The following is a 22,427-nucleotide window of genomic DNA, read 5'->3' as shown; positions in this document are numbered from 1 at the left end:
GGATGTGAGACAATTAGACTGAGAATGAATCCTAATCCCATGACTGAAGCTCTTCATCACCGAGTTTTAGAGTTTCATTGAGGATTTCATCTGCTTCTGAGGCTTTATTATTTTTCAGTAAGTTTTTTCAGCATCTTCAAGATTAACAAAATGATAGATACTGGAAATCTATGATTCAATAATCATTTGTGGAAAAGGGAACGGTGTGCAGGACGACAATACTCACTGCCTTCTTTCATGCTCCTGAGATCAGGTTCAGCTACAGTCGGTATGTCAAGGCACAGGAAAGTACCACCAATGCTGTCTTGGCAAAATCCCCTGGTTGCCAAACTGATAAGTGAATCAACTGTTATTTCTTCCTCCAGGCCGACATGCCAAGTTGGTGAGGCTGGAGTTATTCTCAGCTGGATACAATGGGAAGGAATGTGAAGGAAATCGAATGATCTGGATGTCGTGTAGGCAGAAGAGATTAGTTTAGTTGGCCACTTGATCATTAATTTAATTGGTTTGGCACAACATTGTGAGCCAAAGGGCCTGTTCCTGTTCTATGTTCTAAAATAATTCAAGGATGTGCTTTAAGCTTTTTAAAAAATGTATAGTAGCTCCACTGACTCTTGGGAACCTCTAGAAATAGGGAAGAGTGTTACTGAGAACTTTGAGAGCATGCATTGGGTGCACACTGAAGCCTTGTGTAAACAGTAGAAGGAGTGTAAAACCTCACAAACTACCTACCCATCCACTCCATTCATCACCTCCTGACCCATCTGTGGAGGGATCTGCCATTTCCAATCAGCCAGTCAGAACTGAAGGCCAGAGTGAAAGCAAGTCACCCTTGTGCTGAATGGTCAGCCTAAGAAGGAGTAAGTAACCATTCTCTTCTTCTGTGTTATAAGCACAAGAGGTTCTGGAGTTGCATCTAGAGCAACACGAGCAAAATGCTGGAGGAACTCAGCAGGTGAGGCAGCATCTATGGAAAGGAGTAAACAGGGTTCAATAAAGTTCAAAGTAAATTTTATTATCAAAGTACATATATGTCACCATATACAACTCTGTGATTCATTTTCCTGTGGGCACATTCAACAAATCTATAGAATAGTGTATCAGGATTGATGAAAAATAAACCAGAGTGCAGAAGACAACAAACTGTGCAAATGCAAATATAAATATATAGAAGTAAATAACGAGAACATGAGATAACAAGATAGAGTTCTTAAAGTGAGATCATTGGTTGTGGGAACATCTGAATCGATAGGCAAGTGAGTGTAGTTATCCCTTTGTTCAAGAGCCTGATGGTTGAGGGGTTGTAACTGTTCTTGAACCTGATGCTGTGAGTCCTGAGACTCCTGTATCTTCTACCTGATGACAGCAGCGAGAAAAGAGCATGGTCTGAGTGGTGGGGATCTCTGATGATGGATTCTGCTTTCTTATGACAGCATTTCGTGTAGATGTGCTCAATGGTTGGGAGGGTTTCCCTTGGTGTCCTGGGCCAAATCCACTACTTTGTAACCTTATTATTCGATCTACTACCTTATAAGCCCTATGAGGTATCAATAAAGACTTCATCAGGAGTCCCAATGAAGGGTCTTGGTCTGAAACATTGACTGTTTATTCCTTTCTGTAGATGCTGCCTGACCTGCTGAGTTCCTCCAGCACTTTGCGTGTGTTTGTCTCTTCTGTGTTGAAAGCTCATGGGTTTTATGTACCACTCGAGAAACTGAACTTTCATAAGGAAATTTTGTGCAGATGTGTTATGATAATGTCTGATTAAATTGTGATTTACATTCTCTATTTCTGTTCTTTTCAGGCGTATGTGTATGAACTTGGCTCCAGTAACTTCATGCACAGGTTAACAGGACATACAGAAACTGTCATTAATTTGGCATTTAGTTGTTCTGCACCCAAGGTAATAAATTCCAGTGTAATTCTGAAAATAATGCATTAGTTGGTTAATATGTAGGGACAGGTGCCATCTCAACATGAGCATTTATTTACTGATCTAATGGACTAGTTAATGATGCTTTTTCAAAGAATGATTACTTTAAATGTGAATTAGTATGAAACTCTAGTGGTTTTGTAGAACTTGTATGAGATTTCTTCTCTTGCTTCTTGCACAATGGAAAGTACATAACAAAGCTATTATTTAATAATGAAACTATTTTATTTCTTATTAAGTATGTTTTGATTATAAAGGCTTGTTGAAGGGGAGGTTAGTTGTGTGGGTTGGCCAAAGAGTGTGCCCTTTTAGTTAACAGAACAAGATTCCTGATGGGACAGTGTGGGCCTGCAGTTAAGGAAGAACTGCTCTGTCAAACAGAAAGGGTTTATCTTATTGGGGTATAATAGGAATTGTACCTTGCTGTTGTTGTCCGGAGAAGGATTGGTGGTTATGAGATTGGAAGGTGCCGTTGAAGAAGTCTTGATGACTTACTATATTGCAACCTGATGATTGTATATTCTTTAACTGCGGTGCACTCGTGGGGTTCATGACAATAGTCTTTATTAATCTACTCTCTAATCTCTCTCTTGCTCTCTCTCTCTCTCTCTCTCTCCCCCTCTCCCTCTCTCTCCCTCTCCCTCTCTCCCTCTCCCTCCCTCTCCCTCTTACCCTCCGCTCCCATCCTCTCCCTCTGACCCTGTCTCTCTCTGTCACACATGCACACTCTCTCTCTCTCTCTCTCCCTCTCCCTCTTACCCTCCGCTCCCATCCTCTCCCTCTGACCCTGTCTCTCTCTGTCACACATGCACTCTCTCTCTCTCTCTCTCTCACCCTCTCTTTCACTCTCTCTCTCTCTCACTCTCTCACCCTCTCACTCTTGTCTCATTTCCCCACTTTGTCTTACTATGGAAATATGGGAGGGTACCATTCCCACCCCATGCCTTACCAATACCACAAGCATTATTATAAAAGCTTAAAACGCTGTATCTTAGTGTCATGCTGTTGTCGTCCCCATTTAAAATCAAAGCAGCACTACAGGCTGAATTAGCCATTCTTTCCATAAGTAGTGTAATATTGCGATCACTCTAGTCGAGTATGATTTTCTCCTATGAGGTTGTCTGTTGGTGGTTGTAGAGACCCACCCAGGACCTACATACTCTGGTGCAGTGTGTAAGTGGTGACTGTGGTCAGTGGTTGGGCCTTTTGTCTGTTCAGACTCTCCTGTCACAGCTGCCGTTTGTTCTCTGTGGCATAGGGGAGGTCGCTCTCATGTAGCGCAGCTCCCTCTTGAACAGATTTCCTCCCAGTGCATCTATTGAGTGCAAAGTCTCCCCAGTTTTTAGATGTGATGTTGAATTTCTTCAGGCTGATTTTGATGTTATCTTTGAAGTGTTTCCTTTGCCCACCTTCCTTCAACTGGGAGTAAAGGATGTGTTTGGGGAGACGTGAGTTAGGGATCCGATGGCATGACCTACCTCCATCAGAGTTGGTGTGGTTTATCATGGTGGAGATGCTGTTCATGTTGGCCTCCTCCACTGCACTGGCGTTAGTGTGTCTGTCCTTCCAGGTGATCCTCAGAATCCTTCGTCAGGATCTTTTATTTTCCCAGGGCTTTCAGATGGCTACTGTAGGTGGTGCACGATTCAGTTCCATACAGGAATGTAGGAAGGATGGCTGGTCTGTAGACCAGAAGTTTTGTTTGGACCCATATTTATAGTATATACAACTCTAGAATATTTTATTCCTTTACACTAAATATATGAATAAAATATAACAACATTTGATTCATTGGATCATGAATATCGAGTGTCAGCACAATTTCAGTGCAATTGTAAGCTGTTTGATGGATTTTGATTTAAAATGCAGTAGTTACTCCATGAATACAGCCCAAGATTAGAAAGTATTTTTCAATTTCCCCACAATGATGAGCAGCTTCAATGCCTCGGTGGTTTACCCGAGGGCTTCATTCTCAGAATGGGCATCGTCTTCCTGTAGAAACCAGAACCTAGACTTTCAATCACAAACGAGAAATCCGCAGGTGCTGGAAATCCAAGCAACACACACAAAATGCTGGAGGAACTCAGCAGGCTAGGCTTTAAACTTCAGGCCTGGCCTGCTGAGTTCCTCCTGCATTTTGTGTGCGTTGCCTAGACTTTCAAGTTTGTTTATTTGTGCATTCATTCATCCCTTTATTTATTTAGAGATTTATTTACAACACAGAACAAGCCCTCCAGCCCAACGAGCCACACCACCCAGCAGCCCACCTATTTAACCATTGGCTTAATCATGGGACAATTTATAAAGACCAATTAACCTACTAACCAATTCAGAATACCTCAATTATAGGCAAATGCTTTGAGAGGCTGGTTAAAGTCTACATCTGCAGCATGCTATCACCCACACTGGACCCCCTTCTGGTGGAACTGGTTTACAGATGACGCCATAGATACAGCACTACACTCTGTCCCCACTCATCTGGAGAGGAGGGATGCATACATTAGAATGCTGTTCCTGGTCTATAGTTCAGCATTCAACTCCATAATTCCCTCCAGACTTTACAGGAAGCTCAAGAGACCTCAGCCTGCACCCCACTTCATGCAGCTGGATCCTAGACTTCCTATCAGATCGCCGACAGGTGGTAAGGATGGGTCCCTCACCTCTGTCCCTCTGACCCTCAACACAGGTGCCCCCTAGGGTTGTGTTCTGAGTCCCCTTCTCTACTCCATTTATACCCACGACTGTACTGCCACACACAGCTCCAATCTGCTGATCGAATTTGCAGATGACATGACATTGATCGGCCTTATTTCTAGTGGTGATGAGACAGCCTGCAGAGGAGAGGTTGACACCCTGACACAGTGGTGCAAAGATAACCTCTCCCTCAATGTCCAAAAAACAAAAGAGCTGATTGTGGATGACAGGAGGAACGGAGACGGGCTCACCCCAATCAACATCAATGGGTCTGCAGTTGAGAGGGTGAGTAGTTTCAAGTTCCTCAGTATACACATCACAATGATCTCACCTGGACTGTATACAGCGGCTTTGTGGCAAAATACAGCACAGTGGCATCTCTTCCACCTCAGGCAACTGAAGGAGTCTAGCATGGGCCCCCAAACCCTCAAGACCTTCTACAGGGGCACCATACAGGGGCTGTATCACCGCCTGGTACAGGAACTGCACCAACCTTGATCACTGGGCACTGCAGAGAGTTGTACGGACAGCCCAGCACATCAGTGGATGTGAACTTCCTTCCACTGAGGACATTTACAGCAGCAGGTGCAGAACGAAGGCCTGGAAGATCATCGGGGACACCAGAAACCCTAACCATAAACTGTTTCAACTGCTTCCGTCTGGCAACCGGTACCGCAGCATTAAAGCCAGGACAAACAGGCTACCTGACAGCTTCTTTCGACAAGCCATTACACTTTTAAATTCACATGTCTGTACACTGCAATGGAGTCATAATGCAAAGATGTTTACTCATGTTGTGGGATGGATGTAAGATTTAAATAAATCCTAAATTCTAACCCGTATGAAGGAAACTGGAGCACCCAGAGGAAACTCACGTGCTTATGGGAAGGAATGTATAAACTTTTTACAGACAGCATTGGAATTGAACTCTGAACTTGTAACCCCGACCTGTAATAGCGTCGTGCTAACTGCTGTACTACCGTGGCTTCAGGACCTGTTGAAGGCTCTCAACCCGAAATGCTGACAGTTTATTTCTTTCTATAGACAGTGCTGGAAATGCTTAACAGGAAAGGCAGCTTCTAGAGAAAGAGGAGCATTTAACTTTACAGTTCTCCAAACCTTTGTCAGAAGTAGTCTGTCTTTCGTAGCATTGTGCTGTGTTCACCTGATGTCCGTTATCCGGCTTAAGAAACCTATTTTCTGCTGTGTTATAGTAAGTTAATACTTATGAGGTGTTTACTGAGCTCCAAGAACAAATAACCATTGTTTCTATTCCTGTCAGAAACAACTTGCTATTCAATAACTTTTATTTAAGTGTCTTTTATTAAAGTTCTGATTGCAGATTCCTTCGTAGGATCCTGTCTGACATATTGAACATTTTCTGTGCATATTTCAAATTTTAAGCATCTGCAAAATTTTGCCTTCATATAAATATATTTGCTTTTAAAATCCTAGTGATAAAAGTTTCTTAATACCTTCAGCAGTTAACGCAGTGCCTAACTGTGCCAGCTATCACAGATTGGGGTTCAATTTCTGCCACTGCCTTTAAGGAATTGTACATTCTCCCTGTGACTGTGTGGATTTCTTCCGGGTGCTTCAGTTTCCTCCCTATTCCAAAGTCTTACGATTAGCATTAGAGTTAGTGAGTTCTGGCATGCTACTTCAACACTAGTGAGCTGTCCCCAGCACAATCCTTCGACTGTATTGTTTGTCAACGCAAACAACACATTTTACAGTTCCGCTGTTTCAATGTCCATGTAACAAATAGAAGTAATATCTCTCTCTCTCTCTAATCTCTCTCTCAGTGGATGTTTGGAAGTATCAAAGCATAATTCTTAATTGCAGACTCTGGCTTTAATATTAATGTTTTGTTAAGTTGTTCTTATATTTTAATGTTCATATACAAACTAGTTCATAGTTCCGAACAACAAAAAGAAATTTGCCAGTCTAACATTCAAGAAGATGCTAGGACAGGTGACAGAATGGGTGATTCATGAGTGAGAAGTGTCAAAAAAAGAGACAGGAAGGCAGGAGCAGTCAAGTGACAAATTCATGGCTCGGGGCAACAACTGAAGGTTCAGCAGTCTGTGCTAGATCAGCGAACAATGGGGATCTACTCAAAGCTAAAGATCCACTAAATCCTGAAAGGGGTGTAGTGATAGTGATAGGAATTGGGGAAAGACTATGGGAAATGAAAGGAGAAAATGATGGGAAATGTTCAGATGGGCGTAGAGAGAGTAGAGCAGTGAGCTAAGCACACACCCCTGAGGCAGGTCAGTGAGCAGGAGATGTTATTTTCGATCTGCATAGATTGTGGTCTTCTGGTTAGGAAGTTGAGGATCCAGTTGCAGAGGGAAGTACAGAGGCTCAGGTTCTGGAGCTTTTCGATCAGAACTGTAGGAATGATTGGTTAAGCGCTGAGCTATAGTCAATAAACAAAATCCTGACATAGGTATTTGTAATGACATAGGATTTTAAATGGATCCTGTTGTTTCTTTGTTTTGTGGCTGCCTGCAAGAAGATGAATCTCAAGATTGTATACAGTATTTTGTATACGGTATAAATGTACTTTGAACTTTGATTGCATTTTGTTTTTGTATTTTATTTTAATATTTTCAAAGTGGAGTTTATTCTCATATGCACAAGTACATGTTTGCACAGGTGAAATGAAACACTTACTGGCACCAGTTTCACAGGCACGTTGCATCAGAGACACAACATTCACAAGAAAAACATGAATTAAACATAGATTATAAAGAACGCAATTAGAACCAAAAAAAAGTTCAATCTAGTGCACAGTGATCAAAGTGATTGTTATATTGCTTTACTGCGGTTGTGATTAGGGTTGTGCAGCTTGGTTCAAGAACAGAATGATTGAAGGGAAGTACCTGTTCTTGAACCTGGTGATGTGGAACTTCAGGCTTCTGTACCTCCTGCCCGATGGGAGCTGCAAAAATATGGGATGACCTGAATGGTGGGGATCTTTGCTGGATGTTGCCTTCTTGAGTTATGCCTCAGGTAGATGCTACTGATGATGAGGAGGTATGTTTCATACCTTCCTGCACTTTTGAGTTACAATTCCAGACCATGTTGCAAATAGGCAGGATACTTTCAGCATCATAAATATTTGTAGATGTTTTTGTTAGCAGAATAAAAATAAGATGTTTTGTGTATTTATTAACAGGATACTGTACATATTCATTGTCATAGAAAACTACAGCACAGACACAGGCCAAACCATGTAAACTGCCTAAACCCAAAAACCTGCACCCGGACCATAGCACCCCCATAGCCCTGCCATCCACGTACCTATCCAAACTACTCTTAAACATTGAAATTGAAATTGCATCCACCACTCCTGCTGGCTGTTTGTTCCTCACTCTCACCAACCTCTGAGTGAAAATGTTTCCCTCAGAATATTAATTCCATTGCTTTAATTATGTTAAGGTGAATATTCAATGAAATTAAGGAACAATAGAGAGTGCATGTAGAGCAGTAGGACATGGGTGGCTATAGAAAACGATTTTTCTGACTTCTGGTTGTCATCAGCAGGACCCGTATGTAATCTGGGGATTGCCTACATGCTTGAAGGTAAAGAAAGGCAGAATGAGGGTTTCAGTAACAGATGATCTGAGACAGGAGCAGCTACAAGTGGTAGGTGGTTTTGCTGACATGGTGAATAAAAGGTGTGTCATCATATGGTCACATTAGAAAACCAGGATTTGAAATAGTGTCCAAATTCTACTAGCACCATGCAGTTATTGTATTTCAGGTTACTGAGCTGAGGTACTGATCACTTAAATCTTACCTCTGTTGCAGGGTTTGGAGATATGTAAGCGTAACTTATATTATAAATTTACCCTCTATTATAAGTTAGCCTCAATCATTACATTAATGATATTTGTCCTCATAAATCATATTTAGTCTCCATGCTGATTTTCTCAGTTACACATCTGTGTTTTCTTCATTTTATACTTGGTTTCTCTGGCATTAACATTAAACTCAGTGAAACTATTTGTAATGTTTCAAATGAATATGCTCCAGATTCACACAGCTGAATCCATCCAAGCATTCAGTCGCCTTATTTTTTTCTCTCGGCAACGGTATAGATTCCTTGGAGTTAAAGCATCCTGTGCATAATACCCTGCTAAAGCCAAATATCAAGACAATTTAAAACAGATTTTTCCTCCCTATTGTCGATCTTTCTTTTTAGAGGTTATAATGAATCCTCATTAGCATAAAACTTATGGATCATCAATAAATATAGAGTTACTGGAAGTTTAGTCAATGGCTCAAGCCCTGAGACTTGGCACAAGAAAGCAAAGAATTTTCAGCAATACCCCACACCCAGATTTTCCCACTCCAGGGATACAGTGGCTCAGTGAAATACAATCTGTTTGTCTGGCAGGATTTAAATTGGGAAGTGTAGGTTGTAACTTGGTTGTTGGAATAGTTAGCAGTATAATATACACTTAGTGGCTCCTTTATTAGGTATCTCCTGTACCTCATAAAGTGGCCACTGAGTGTATGCTCATGGTCTTCTGCTGCTGTAGCCCATCCACTTCAAGGTTCAATGTGTTGTGCATTCAGAGATGCTCTTCTACAGTGTTGTAACATGTGGTTATCTGAGTTACTGTCACCGTCTTGTCAGATTGAACCAGTTTGGCCATTCTTCCCTGACCTCTCTCATTAACAAGGCATTTTTGCCTATAGAGACTGCTGCTCACTCAATGTTTTTTATTTCTTTCTCACACCATTCTCCATAAACTCTAGAGACTGTTGTGCACGAAAATCCCAGGAGATCAGTAGTTTCTGAGATGCTCAAACCACACTGTCTGGCACCAACAATCATTCCACAGTCAGAGTCACTTAGATCATGTTTCTTCCCCTTTCTGATGTTTGGTCTGAACAATAACTGAATGCTTTGACCATGTCTGCATGCTTTTATTCGTTGAGTTGCTGCCACATGATTGGATGATTAGATATTTGCATTAACGAGCAGGAGCACAGGTGTATTTAATAAAGTGCCCACTGAGTGTATACTTAACTATCACATCACATGGAATGCTGTAGTGATAATGTATACTAAAATCACTCTGATACATTGCTCCAGATAATAAAAGGGAGAAACAGCATCTTGTTTTAATCATAAGAGTTCTAGAAAGCCTCATCTGAAAGGTTTTGTTGGATTAGACTGTTCCATTTTTATTTTCTTTGCAGTTTAACAATAAATTACTTGCTAATAATTTTTCGAACTACTTGTATACAGTACTTGGCCACAGTGTATATATGCAGTTGTTTAGTGTGTCTCCTAGTGGATAAAGTTCTTTGTAACATTCTGGAAAGTGCTGGAAGCTCCTCTGGTGCTGTGTTTTTTGAAAGGGGGTATCTGATTGGTTGACTCTTATCTGTGAACTTGAATGGAATGTTTCTTATCTATGGGTATGAAAATAGCTGACTACATGGCAACACCGCCTTTCTGCTTCTTCTCTCCCTTCTGCTCCTGTTACTGTCCATTTTGTTTTCTTTGTTCTATTAAAACTTAATAAAACAAGCGAGTAGCAACAAGTTTTATACATCAAAGTTGCTGGTGAACGCAGCAGGCCAGGCAGCATCTATAGGAAGAGGCGCAGTCGACGTTTCAGGCCGAGACCCTTCGTGGGGTCTCGGCCTGAAACGTCGACTGCGCCTCTTCCTATAGATGCTGCCTGGCCTGCTGCGTTCACCAGCAACTTTGATGTATGTTGCTTGAATTTCCAGCATCTGCAGAATTCCTGTTGTTAGCAACAAGTTTTGTGCCTTTTCCTGACTTCCGAAAGAACCTGGGATTAAAAATTCAGAATCCAGCAGGTTAAGGAGTCTGACTGAAGCATTTAGTTGGCACAATCACAATGAGTTGAAATGAATAAACACTCATTCATTTTTGAGATGAAGCCACAGCTTCACAGTGCAGAAGATCTATTATGCTATTACCAAACAAAGAGAAAATAGTGTTGTCATAGATTCGTTTGTGTTACTCAGTATGGAAACCTGTCCGTCAACCCAACTTGTCCATAGCAAACCAGCTGCCTTCCTGAGCTAGTCCTATTTACCTCCATTTGTCCCATATCCACTACATCTTTCTTATCCGTGTGCCTATCCAAATGTCTTCGATATTGTGATTGTACTCACCTCTAGACTATAAGACAATAAGAACGTTGGAGCAGAATTAGGCCACTTGGCCCATCGAGTCTGCTCCACCATTCCATCATGGCTGATTTATTATCCCTCCCAACCCCATTCTCCTGCCTTTTCCTTTGATGCCTTGACTAATCAAGAACATATCCACCTCTGCTTTAAATATACCCAATGACTTGGCCTTTGGGTATTTTCCACAGTGAAAACTGGCGCAAAATGCTCACTAAGTTCGTCTGCCACTTCTTTGTGCCCATTTGCTACCTCTCCAGTGTCATTTTCCAGCAGTTTAACTCTCTTTCACTCTTTTTATATCTGAAAATACTCTTGGTATCCTCTTTTATATTATTGGCTAATTTACCTACATGATTCATATCTTTTCGGCTTAAGGATTTCTTAGTTACCTTCTGTTTAAGGCGGCAACCTTACCTTTTCTTTAGCATTTTGTACATTTTTTTAAAAAAACAAGGCCGAGTTGCTAGCTTGACACCCATACAGCACGATGGAAAACATGCAAGAAGTCGGCCAGATATGAACCTGGGGCCATTCGCCTCCAAGTCTGATGAAGATGTCACTGCATCACCGGCCAGCTAGCTAATTCCCTTTCCTCTACTATAACACTGATACATCTGATTTTACCTTCTCCCTCTCAAACTGCACGGTGAATTCTCTCGTATTATGGTCTCTGCCTCCAAAGGTTTCCTTTGCCTTAAGATCCCTAATCAAATCATTACACAATACCCAATCTAGAATTGACATTTCCCCCACTCTAATAAGCCATCATTCAGGCATTCTACAAATTCCCTCTCTTGGGATCCAGCACCAACCTGATTTTCCTACACATTGACATTCTTTATGACTATCATAACATTGCCTTTATTACATGCCTCTTTTGTCTCCTATTGCAATTTTTTCCCACATCCTGACAACTGTTCAGAGGTCTGTATGTAACTCCCATGAGGGAGTTTTTATGCTTGCAGTTTCTTAACTCTACCCACAAGGATTCCACACCTTCTGATCCAATGTCACCTCTTTCTAAAAATTTGATTTCATTTTTACCAACAGAGCCACAACATCCCCTCTGCTTACCTGCCTGTCCTTTCAATATATGTGTATCCTTAGGTGTTAAGCTCCCAGCTGTGATCTTCTTTCATTCACGACTCAGTGATACCCACAATATTATAGCTGCCAATTTTGAATCTTATTTTCTATACTGCATGCATTCAAATATAACTCCTTCAGTCCTGTATTCATCACCCTTTTCGGTTTTGCCCCCATGTTACATTTCAACTCAACTCTCTGAATGCAATTTTGGCCTATCATCTGTGAAGCCATTGCTCACAGTCTCACTACCGACCTAATGCATCGACTTGTATACCAAATGCCTATCATTCCTGTTCCAATCCCTCTGCCAAATTAGTTTAAACCCTCACCGACAAGTCCAGTAAACCTGCCCATAAGGGTATTGGTCCTCCCCAGGTTCAGGTGTAACCCATCCTTTTTGTACAGGTTATACCTTCCCCAGAAGAGATCCCAATGATCCAAAATTCTGGAACTCTGCCCCCTCCATCACTTCCTCAACTACACCTTCATCTGTATTATCAACCAATTCCTGCTATGACTAGCATGTAGCACCACCTAGGTCATGCTCTCTTCTCACTGCTGCCATCAGGAAGAATTTACAGGAGCTTCAGGACTCTCACCACCAGGATCAGAAACAGTAACAACCCCTCAACTATCAGGCTCTTGAACCAAAGGGGATAACTTCACTCAACTCCCCTATCCTGAACTGTTCCCCTCAACCTATGGACCCACTTTCAAGGACTCCTCATTTCATGTTCTTGATATTTATTGCTTATTCATTATTATTATTATTATCTTCCATTTTGTTTTTGCACAGTTTGTTTTTTTGCACATTGGTTGTTTGCCATTTCTGTTGGATGTGGTCTTTCATTGATTTTATTGTTTTTCATAGATTTGCTGTGTATGCCTGCAAGAAAATGAATTTCAGTGTTGTATATGATGACATTTATGTACTTTGATAATAAATTTACTTTGTACTTTAAACTTTGCTCTTCAACCTCTTCCCTAACTCCCTATACTCACTGTGCAGGACCCCTCTACCATTTCTGCAGGTAGCTTCCTTCATATACCCATACCCATTTCTGAGAAAAACTTGTCCCTCGGGTCCCCTTTAAATCTTTCTCCTCTCACCTTAAACATATGCCCTCTGGTTTTAGACTTCCCTACCCTGGGAACAACAACAATGACAACTGAACTTATCTATGTCTCAGTTTTATGAACCTCTAAAAGGTCACCTTGTAGTCTCCTTCAATCTAGGGTAAACAGTCCCAGCCTGTCCAGTCTCTCCTTACAACTCTAGCCCTCCAGTCCCGACAACATCCTTGTAAATCTTTCTCGCCAATGTCCACTGAGATGATCCAACTGATTGCAATAAATTATTCATCATTGCAAAGTATTTGGTCATCATGAGAAGCCAATAACATTTAGGAAACTGGGAATGAAAAAGGAAGTTGGAAAAATGGTCTTTTGCCAAAAGGGAAATAAGTCAGTTGAAAACGAGGAGTATTGGTTTTATCAAGCAGAGTAAGTAGATCCAAACACAATTATTACTTATTACGTGCTTTTTGTATACAGGTTAGCATAGTGGTTAGTGCAGATTGCCTTACAGTGCCAGTGATCACTGATTGGGGTTTTATTTTCTGCCGCTGTCTGTAAAGAGTTTTTACATTCACCCCATGACCACATAGGTTTCCTCGAGGTGCTCTGGTTTCCTCCCACTTTCCAAACACATACGGTTATTGTTAGGGTTAATAAGTTGGGGGCATGCTATGTTGGCATTGGATGCATGGCGATACTTGCAAACTGCGCTGCCTGCTGCACAATCCTCGCTGATTTGATTTGATGCAAATGATGCATTTCACTGTTCCAGTGTTTCAATGTACATGTGACAAATAAAGCTAGTCTTTAACATTTATAATTAATCACTTTAATTTAATATTGAAAATTATTCATAAAGAAATAATCTGGAAAACACTGCCTGAGTAGAAGGCAGAATCAGATACAATCATTACGTTGAAGAGATATTTAAGTAGACTATTTGCTGTTACAGTGTCAGCAACCATTGTTCATTTCCCACCACTGTCTGCGAGGAGTTTGTACATTCTCGCCATGACCACATGTCTTTCTTCTGTGTGTTCCGGTATGCTTTCACATTCCAAAGATCTACGGGTCAGTAGGTTAATTACATGGGTGTAATTGGGTCGCACAGGTTTAGTTGGCTGGAAGGCTTGTAACCGTGCTGTATCTCTAAATAAAATAAAAACAGAATAAATATTTTTGAAAGAAATGTTTCCCAATCTTAATTTTACTTTTGGTTTTGCATTAGAACATGCAAATACTAGAAATAGGAGCAAGAGGTCATTCAGTCAGATCATGGCTGGTCTTTTACTTCAGCACCACTTTCTTGCACTAACCACATACTCTGTAATTACCCTAATATTACCAGCATGATGTCGTGAAATTTATTGTCTGTGTGGCAGTAATGCAATGCAATACATAATAATAGAAAAAAACGTGAATTACAGTAACTATATATATTAGTTAAATTAAATAAGCAGTGCAAAAATAGAAATAAAGATAGTGAGGTAGTGTTCATGGATTCAATGTCTATTCTGAAATCAAATGACAGAAGGGAAAAAGCTGTTCCTGAATCATTGAGTGTGTAGCTTCAGGCTTCTATACCTCCTCTCTGATGGTAGCAATGAGAACAAGGTATGACCTGGGTGATGGGGTTCCTTAATGACAGATGCTGCCTTTTTGAGGCATTGCTCCTTGAAGATGTCCTCGATACTATGGAGGCTGGTGCCCATGATGGAGCTAACTAAGTTTACAACACTCTGCAGCTTATTTCGATCCTGTCCAGTAGCATCTCCCCCTGCCCGGATACCAGACGGTGATGCAGCCAGTTAGAATGCTCTCGATGGTACATCCGTAGAAATTTGTGAGTATCTTTGGTGACATACCAAATCCCCTCAAACTCCTAATGGAGTACAGCTGCTATTGTGCCTTCTTTGTAGCTGGGTCGATAAGTTGGGTCCAGGGTAGATTCTCAGAGATATTGACACCCAGGAACTTGAAATTGGTCTGTCTTCTGATTCCTGGATGAGGACTGGTTATGCTCCCTTGTCTTACCCTTTTCTGAAGTCCACAGTCAGTTCTTTGGTCTACTGAAGTTGAGTGCAAGGTTGCCTAAAATCAGTTTATACCCTTTTGAGTTGTTAGAGTCGCAACTTCTGTATCAAAATTGTACAGTCATTTCCCCCTCATTAGCCAAAAACAAAGGTCATCAAAGAAATTGCTAATTATGATAGTTCCAGACTGAAAAGTCTGAATTATAATCCTTCTGCGAAGTTAAGGAGCTGATCTGCTGTCAAGGCCTGAAGAACACTTGTAAGTTCCCTGAGCTTCAACTGTGATTTCTAACATCATGTAGACTTCTCAAATGAATTACTGTCGCAAAATTCACTTGAGGGCATCTGGTATCTTCATGTAATATGTGAGATATACAGTGGTATGCAAAAGTTTGGGCACCCCTAGTCAAAATTTCTGTTACTGTGAATAGCTAAGTGAGTAAAAGATAACCTGATTTCCAGAAGGCATAAAGTTAAAGATGACACATTTCTTTAATATTTTAAGCAAAATTACTTTTTTATTTCCATCTTTCACAGTTTCAAAATAACAAAAAAGGAAAAGGGCCCGAAGCAAATGTTTGGGCACCGTGCATGGTCAGTACTTAGTAACACCCCTTTTGGCAAGTATCACAGCTTGTAAACACTTTCTGTAGTCAGCTAAGAGTCTTTTAATTCTTGTTTGGGGGATTTTCACCCATTCTTCCTTGCAAAAGGCTTCTAGTTCTGTGAGACTCTTGGGCCGTCTTGCATGCACTGCTTTTTTGAGGTCTATCCACAGATTTTCGATGATGTTTAGGTCGGGGGACTGGGAGGGCCACGGCAAAGCATTCAGCTTGCGCCTCTTGAGGTAGTCCATTGTGGACTTTGAGGTGTGTTTAGGATCATTATCCTGTTGTAGAAACCATCCTCTTTTCATCTTCAGCTTTTTTACAGACAGTGTGACGTTTGCTTCCAGAATTTGCGGGTATTTAATTGAATTCATTCTTCCCTCTACCAGTAAATGTTCCCCGTGCCACTGGCTGCAAAACAAGCCCAAAGCATGATTGATCCACCCCCGTGCTTAACAATTGGAGAGGTGTTCTTTTCATGAAACTCTGCACCCTTTTTTTCCCAAACATACCTTTGCTCATTGCAGCCAAAAAGTTCTATTTTAACTTCATCAGTCCATAGGACTTGTTTCCAAAATGCATCAGGCTTGTTTAGATGTCCCTTTGCCAACTTCTGATGCTGAATTTTGTGGTGAGGATGCAGGAAAGGTTTTCTTCCGATGACTTTTCCATGCAGGTCATATTTGTGCAGGTGTCGCTGCACAGTAGAACAGTGCACCACCACTCCAGAGTCTGCTAAATCTTCCTGAAGGTCTTTTGCAGTCAAACGGGGGTTTTGATTTGCCTTTCTTGCAATCCTACGAGCAGTTCTCTCGGAAAGTTTTCTTGGTCTTCCAGAGCTCAACTTGACCTCCACCGTTCCTGTTAACTGCCATTTCTTAATTACATTACGGACTGAGGAAATGGCTACCTGAAAACGCTTTGCTATCTTCCTATAGCCTTCTTCTGCTTTGTGGGCATCATTTATTTTAATTTTCAGAGTGTTAGGCTTAGAGGAGCCCATGGCTGCTGATTGTTGGGACAATGTTTGACGAGTCAGGGTATTTATAAAGCTTTGAAATTTGCATCATCTGGCCTCTCCTAACGATGACTGTGAACAAGCCATAGCCCTAACAAGCTAATTAAGGTCTGAGACCTTGGTAAAAGGTATCTGAGAGCTCAAATCTCTTGGGGTGCCCAAACTGTTGCATGGTGCTCCTTTCCTTTTTCCACTCTAAAATTGTACAAAACAAAAATAATACACTAATCTTGCTTAAAATGTTGAAAAGAATGTTTCATCTTTAACTTTATGACTTTTGGAGATCAGTTCATCTTCTACTCACTTAACTATTCACAGTAACAGAAATTTTGACCAGGGGTGCCCAAACTTTTGCATACCACTGTAATTCTCTAAATTGGGAAACAAGTAAAAATTTTGATTCTCTATAAAAAAAATCTTATTTAAACCAGTGCAAACATCTTATGGATGTTTTTACATTCACAAATACTGCTGTGAATGAAGAACTGACCAGTATGATACTTAACCACAGCTAGTTCCCATTTGCATCTGTTCTTTTTAACAGGATTCAATACACAGTACATAGAAAGATTTAGTGTGCACATGTACCCTCTTTGCTGATTCAGATACTTGTACAGAAAGACATTATTGTGGTTTAACTGAAAGGCATAATTTCCTCTCACTGCGTGCAGAGTACCATGTGATGACATTCTGTGGCTGTCCACAAATTTTAGCAATTTCCTAAAAATATGGAAAAGTGAAATGAATTGCTCTTTATGAATAAATTCCATAAAGTTTTTCAAATACTGGCAGAGTAACATCAATGTGGAACAGTCGTGAATAGACTCTGAAAAAATAGCTGATATTTAAACTAATACTGCAGCCAAGGGTGGAAGAGGTAGAGGGATCACTCCTTCTACTTGTCTGCCAACAGATTGACTTGATTTTGAACATTTACCAACAAATTTCCGTGTTTTTGTTTGAAGAGGGGTAGTAGTGTTTGAAAAGTGAGCACGGTGTGTATACTGTTTGTGTGTGTGTGTGTGTGTGTGAGAGAGAGAGAGAGAGAAAATAGCAGTGTTTATATTAAAGGTCACTATGACATAGCTGGTGAGATGAAGACATTTCTTGGCACGTTGCTCCAGAGCCATGCAATTTCACTCTCTCTTGTGACAGTTCTAGCCTTGTCCTGTCAGCTTAGACCAACAGATAGTCGAGAGCTCCTTGATTTTCCCCAGAGGGACTGATTATGATACATGCCAGGTTTGAGTTTGAGTGTGAAAAGTGTGGTGGTGCTGATGGGGAGGAGGTGTTCCTGAGAACTGCGGTAATGTCTGGCTGTTGTGAGATGCATGTGCAAGATTAGGAACTGCTGTGTGCTTTTTCTTGCAGAAACCTGGCTCCAGGACATCGTCCATACACCATTAATCTACAGGTTGTGATACTCAGGGACTTGGGCCGTATTATTTTTTTTTGTAATAGTATGTTTTCCTGCTATCATAATTATTGTGCTATATGTGCTGTGTCTGACTTGGTACTGTGTTTTACACCTTGGCCACAGAGGAACACTGTTTCCTTAGCTGTATTCATGTGTATGGTTGAAAGACAATTGAACCTGAACTTGATAGACTTCTCTAACTATAAGGCAACACCACATTGGCGAGTGTATTGATCAGATGGATGGAAACTCTTGATGGAAACCTTTCTAATTCTAATGCACACTTTTATTGATTTTTGCAATCTGTGGCGCAAAACCTGTGTTAACACTATGCACACAATGTTTTATCACAACAGAGCAAGGAAAATTCAGTTTCTAGCCAGAGGTCATTGCATTCAGCTACTACCCTTGACGATCAGTGTGGGTTGTTAGAGTGGTTTTACTAATACCATTTGTGTGCGTAAAAGATCACCTACGTCATACAACACAGCATATTATATATAATAATATAATATGCTGTGTTGTATGACGTAGGCGATCATGATCCTATGGCCATGATTGTTCTTGGCAATCTTTTCTAAGAAGTGGTTTGCCATTGCCTTTTTCCAGGCAGTGTCTTTACAAGATGGGTGATCCCAGCCATTATCAATAGTCTTCAGAGATTGTCTGCCTATCGTCAAGTGTTCACATAACCAAGACATGTGATATGCACTAGCTGCTCATCCAACCATCCACCACCTGCTCCCATGGCTTCTCATAACCCTGTTCCGGGGGCTAAGCAGGTGCTTCACCTTGCCCAAGGGTGACCTTCAGGCTAGCAGAGGAGAGCAGTGCCTTACACCTTAAGTGGTAGAAACGTATCTCCACTCTGCCACCCCAGACACTAATCATGTCTAAATATCTTTGTAGCACTTGATCTACATCTCAGCACAATCTCCATGGAAACACTTGCTATAAAATGTATTTATTGTTGTCTATGTGTAAATGTTGTGTTTCTTATACTTTATACTTTATAGTCGCCAAACACTTGATACTAGAACGTACAATCATCACAATCATTTGATTCTGCGCTTCCGGCCTTGGAGTACAAATTGATAGTAAATATTAAAAATTTAAATTATAAATTATAAATAGAAAATATAAAAATGGAAAGTAAGATAGTGCAAAAAAACCGAGAGGCAGGTCTGGATATTTGGAGGGTACGGCCCAGCTCCGGGTCAGGATCCATTCAGTTGGAAAGAAGCTGTTCCCAAATCTGGCCGTACGAGTCTTCAAGCTCCTGAGCCTTCTCCTGCAGTGAAGAGGGATGAAAAGTGTGTTGGCTGGGTGGGTCGTGTCTTTGATTATCCTGGTAGCACTGCTCCGACAGCTTGCGGTGTAAAGTGAGTCCAAGGACGGAAGATTGGTTTGTGTGATGTGCTGCGCCATGTTCACGATCTTCTGCAGCTTCTTTCAGTCTTGGACAGGACAACTTCCATACCAGGTTGTGATGCACCCTAGAAGAATGCTTTCTACAGTGCATCTATAAAAATTAGTGAGGGTTTTAGGGGACAGGCCAAATTTCTTTAGTTTTCTCAGGAAGTAAAGGCGCTGGTGGGCCTTCTTGGCAGTGGACTCTACTTGGTTGGACCAAGTCAGGTCATTTGTGATATTGACCCCGACGAACTTAAAGCTTTTGACCTGTTCCACTTGCGCACCATCGATGTAAATTGGGTCGTGCAATCTGCTACTCCTTCTGAAGTCAACAACCAATTCCTTCGTCTTGCTGACGTTGAAGGATAGGTTATTGTCTTCGCACCATGCCACCAGGTTCTTAATTTCCTCTCTGTACTCATCATCTTTACCCGAGATGTGACCTACAATTATTGTGTCATTAGCAAACTTATATATTGAGTTTGATGGAAACTTGGCTACACAATCATGGGTGTACAGTGAGTACTGCAGGGGGCTGAGTACACAGCCTTGTGGGGCACCGGTGCTCAGAGTGATTGTAGAGGAGAGCTTGTCCCCTATTTTTACAGCCTAGGTCCTGTCTGTGAGGAAGTTGAAGATCCAGCTGCAGATCTGAGTGCTAAGGCCCAGGTTCCGGAGCTTAGAAATCAATTTATTTGGCATGATGGTATTAAAGGCAGAGCTATAGTCAATGAAAAGGAGCCTTACGTATGTGTCTTTATTCTCCAGATATTCTGAGGAGGAATGTAGGGCCAGAGAGATGGCATCTGCTGTTGACCTGTTGCTCCAGTAGGAGAATTGCAAAGCATCGAGGTTGACTGGTAGGCTGTGGTTGATGTGTGCCATAACCAATCGCTCGAAGCACTTCATAGCAATTGATGTCAGAGCCACAGGTTGATAGTCATTCAGGCATTAATGTTGGCGGCATTAATGGCCTCACTATCCACAGTAAGCAGAACATTGAGTTGAACTGTTTTTGGTGATGGTTGTCAATTAATCTGAACACTGAATAAGCCATTACTTTGAAAACAAGAATTAACACCAGAGTTTGAATTATTATCCTAATAATTGTTGAAATTTTTCAGATGTGTGATCACCTTCTGAGACATTGTGATATACAATGTGTCTTTACAACTCAGTTCTTTGTATAAATGCACTAATGTGGACTTCAGGAAGGGGAAGTCAAGGGAAGATATGCCAGACCTCACTGATAGATCAGTAGTGCACAGGATGCCTAGCTTCAAGTTCCTGGGTGTTAACATCTTAGACGATCCATCCTGGTCCCAACATATTGATCCAATAATGAGGAGGGCATGCCAGCAGCTGTATTTCTTTAGAAGTTTGAGGAGATTTGGTATGTAGCCAAAGACTCTAGCAAATTTCTACAGTTGTACGGTGGAGAGCATTCTAACTGTTGCATCCCTATAAGCACAAAAGATTCTGCAAATGCTGGAAATCCAGCGCAACAAACAAAATACTGGAGGAAGTCAGCGGGTCAGGCAGCATCTATGGAGATGAATAAACAGTCGATGTTTTAGGCTGAGTCCCTTCATCAGGATTGGAAAGGAACGAGGAAGATGTCAGAATAAAAAGTTGGAGGGAGGGAGTGGAGGACAAGCTAGAAGGTGATAGGTGAAGCCAGGTGGGTGGAGGAGGGGGTATGAAGTAAGAAGCTGGGAGGTGATAGTTAGAAAAGGCAAAGTGCTAGAGAAGAAGAAATCTGCTGGAGGAGAATGGACCTTAAGTGAAAGGGTGGGTGGAGGGGCACTAGGGGAGGTGATAGGTGAGGAGAAGTGGTAAGAGACCAGAGTGGGGAATAGAAGAAGTGGGAGTGGGGAGAGGAAAAGAATTTCCAGTAGGAGAAATCGATGTTCATGCCATCAGTTTGGAGGCTACCTAGACAGAATACAGTGTGAGCTGTTGCTCCTCCAACCTGAGAGTGACTTTCATCATGGCAAAAGAGGAGGCCATGGACTTGTGTGTCGGAATGGGGATAGGAAGTAAAATGGTTGGCCAATGGGAAATTCCGCTTTCTGTGGATGGAGCAGAGGTGCTCAACAAAACCGTCCCCCTATTTACGTCAAGTTTCACCGATGTAAAGGAAGCAACACCGGGAGCACCGGACAAAATAGGTGACTCCAGCAGATTCGCAGGAGCAGTGTTGCCTCATCTGGATTCTGATTCTCATCCAAGTCATATATATATATATCAGAAATAATGGAAGTTCCAGCACCCATCCCTCTGGTGCACTTTTGTCATAAAAAAAACCCTTCCTTCAATACCCTCTACCTCCAATCACCAACCCAATTTTGGATCCAGTTTGGAGGACACTCTTATCTCCTTAATCTTCTGGACCAGCCTACCATGTGGAACTCTGAAAATGCTTTGCATTGGTCTCTGTGTTTTATTTCTACTTATAAGTGCAAGTGATTCTGCAGATCCTGGAAATCTTGAGAAACACACAAAGTTCTGGAGGAACTCAGCATCCATGGAGAGGAATAAACAGTCTATATTTCTTCTTACATCATAGTTTACTTCTGACAGAACCATCAACAATGGTCGCTGAGAAATAACAGGCGTATTAGTTGTTCTTAGACTGTTGATTATTTAATGACATAAGGCACAGAATTTCTAATGGGTAGTTTTTTTCCCCCTTTTCTTTTCAAACAGCTTTCCATTGTCTCTAGTTTGTTCTCAATTCTTTTCCTATCTGTACTGTGTACTGGTGGAATTATTGAGGACATCTTCAAACAGCAATGCCTCATAAAAGCTGCATCCATCATTAAGGACCACCACCTAGAACATGCCCTCTTCTCATTACTACCACTAGAGAGGAGGTTCAGGAGCCTGAAGACCCACACTCAGTGTTTTAGGAACAGATTCTTTCCTCTGCTATCAGATTTCTGAATGGCCCATG

At 41.4% G+C, this 22,427-nt stretch overlaps 1 protein-coding gene and 1 long non-coding RNA gene across 4 annotated transcripts in view; one reads left to right on the top strand and one right to left on the bottom strand.

The window, feature by feature from the left end:
• The window catches only part of wdr27 (WD repeat domain 27), a 575,337-nt gene that overhangs the window by 296,186 nt on the left and 256,724 nt on the right, over positions 1-22,427 (top strand). For all 3 annotated transcript variants that reach the window (XM_063056491.1, XM_063056490.1, XM_063056492.1), the window contains exon 24: positions 1,805-1,903. In XM_063056491.1, the coding sequence (XP_062912561.1) occupies positions 1,805-1,903 (99 nt within the window). The remainder of the gene's footprint in view (positions 1-1,804; positions 1,904-22,427) is intronic.
• The window catches only part of LOC134350795 (uncharacterized), a 49,991-nt gene continuing 41,420 nt past the window's right edge, over positions 13,857-22,427 (bottom strand). The window contains exon 3 of the long non-coding RNA XR_010018987.1: positions 13,857-14,131. This is a non-coding gene — a long non-coding RNA (uncharacterized LOC134350795). The remainder of the gene's footprint in view (positions 14,132-22,427) is intronic.

Source organism: Mobula hypostoma, chromosome 8 (assembly GCF_963921235.1).
Source record: "Mobula hypostoma chromosome 8, sMobHyp1.1, whole genome shotgun sequence".
Classification (NCBI taxonomy): Eukaryota; Metazoa; Chordata; class Chondrichthyes; order Myliobatiformes; family Myliobatidae; genus Mobula; species Mobula hypostoma.
This window is presented reverse-complemented; position numbering and strand designations above follow the sequence as displayed.